The sequence below is a fragment of the Trypanosoma equiperdum genome (genome assembly GCF_001457755.1).
Source record: "Trypanosoma equiperdum strain OVI genome assembly, contig: ctg_1784, whole genome shotgun sequence".
Classification (NCBI taxonomy): domain Eukaryota; phylum Euglenozoa; class Kinetoplastea; order Trypanosomatida; family Trypanosomatidae; genus Trypanosoma; species Trypanosoma equiperdum.
The window spans coordinates 1-563 of NW_027123820.1; the positions used below are offsets into that span (position 1 = coordinate 1).

General features: G+C 47.6%; 1 pseudogene across 1 annotated transcript in view; it reads right to left on the reverse strand.

Moving 5' to 3' along the window:
- Positions 1 to 2: 2 nt before the first annotated feature.
- Positions 3 to 563, reverse strand: part of TEOVI_000465500:pseudogene — a 1,185-nt pseudogene continuing 624 nt past the window's right edge. Inside the window, exon 1 of the mRNA in view lies at positions 3 to 563. This exon is cut by the window's right edge and continues 624 nt beyond it. Coding sequence covers positions 3 to 563 — 561 coding nt within the window.

The following is a 563-nucleotide window of genomic DNA, read 5'->3' on the forward strand; positions in this document are numbered from 1 at the left end:
TTACTGCTCAGTGCTGATCTATCACTAGTCTCCAGGAGGTCACCAAAATCTGCATCAGCTCCAACGACCTCTGGTTCTGTTCCACTTGTTGTTCCTGTTCCTGTTCCTGTTGATATTGTTGTTGATCCTCCTGTTGTTTCTGTTGCTCCACTCTCTCCAGTTGAAGTGCCAATCCCTCGCTGTGTGGTTTCGGGAGCGGCACCTCCAGGGTTAGTGAATTTTGCACCCTTTCTGCTTGCTTCCTTGGCTTCGACTAAAACTTCGCTGAGTGGTTTGCCTGCACTCAGTCCGCTATGGACAGCACTTGCACCACTATAAAAGCCAGATACATCATCATGAGTCTTTTTCCCTTTATGGTGTGACTCTTCGAGTTCCTTAAGCTTGTTCGTGGCTGAGTCGTAGTCGGCCTTCCAGTTATTGGTGACTTGCTGTTGGCCCTGTGGTTTTTTCTTGTCCCATTCTTCTAAGGCCTCTTTCATCGTCCCTGAGGATATATCGTCATAAAGTGTTGTTTTGTGACCCGTTGCTTCGCAGTCAATGGTATTCCTTTCCGTCCCTGAATA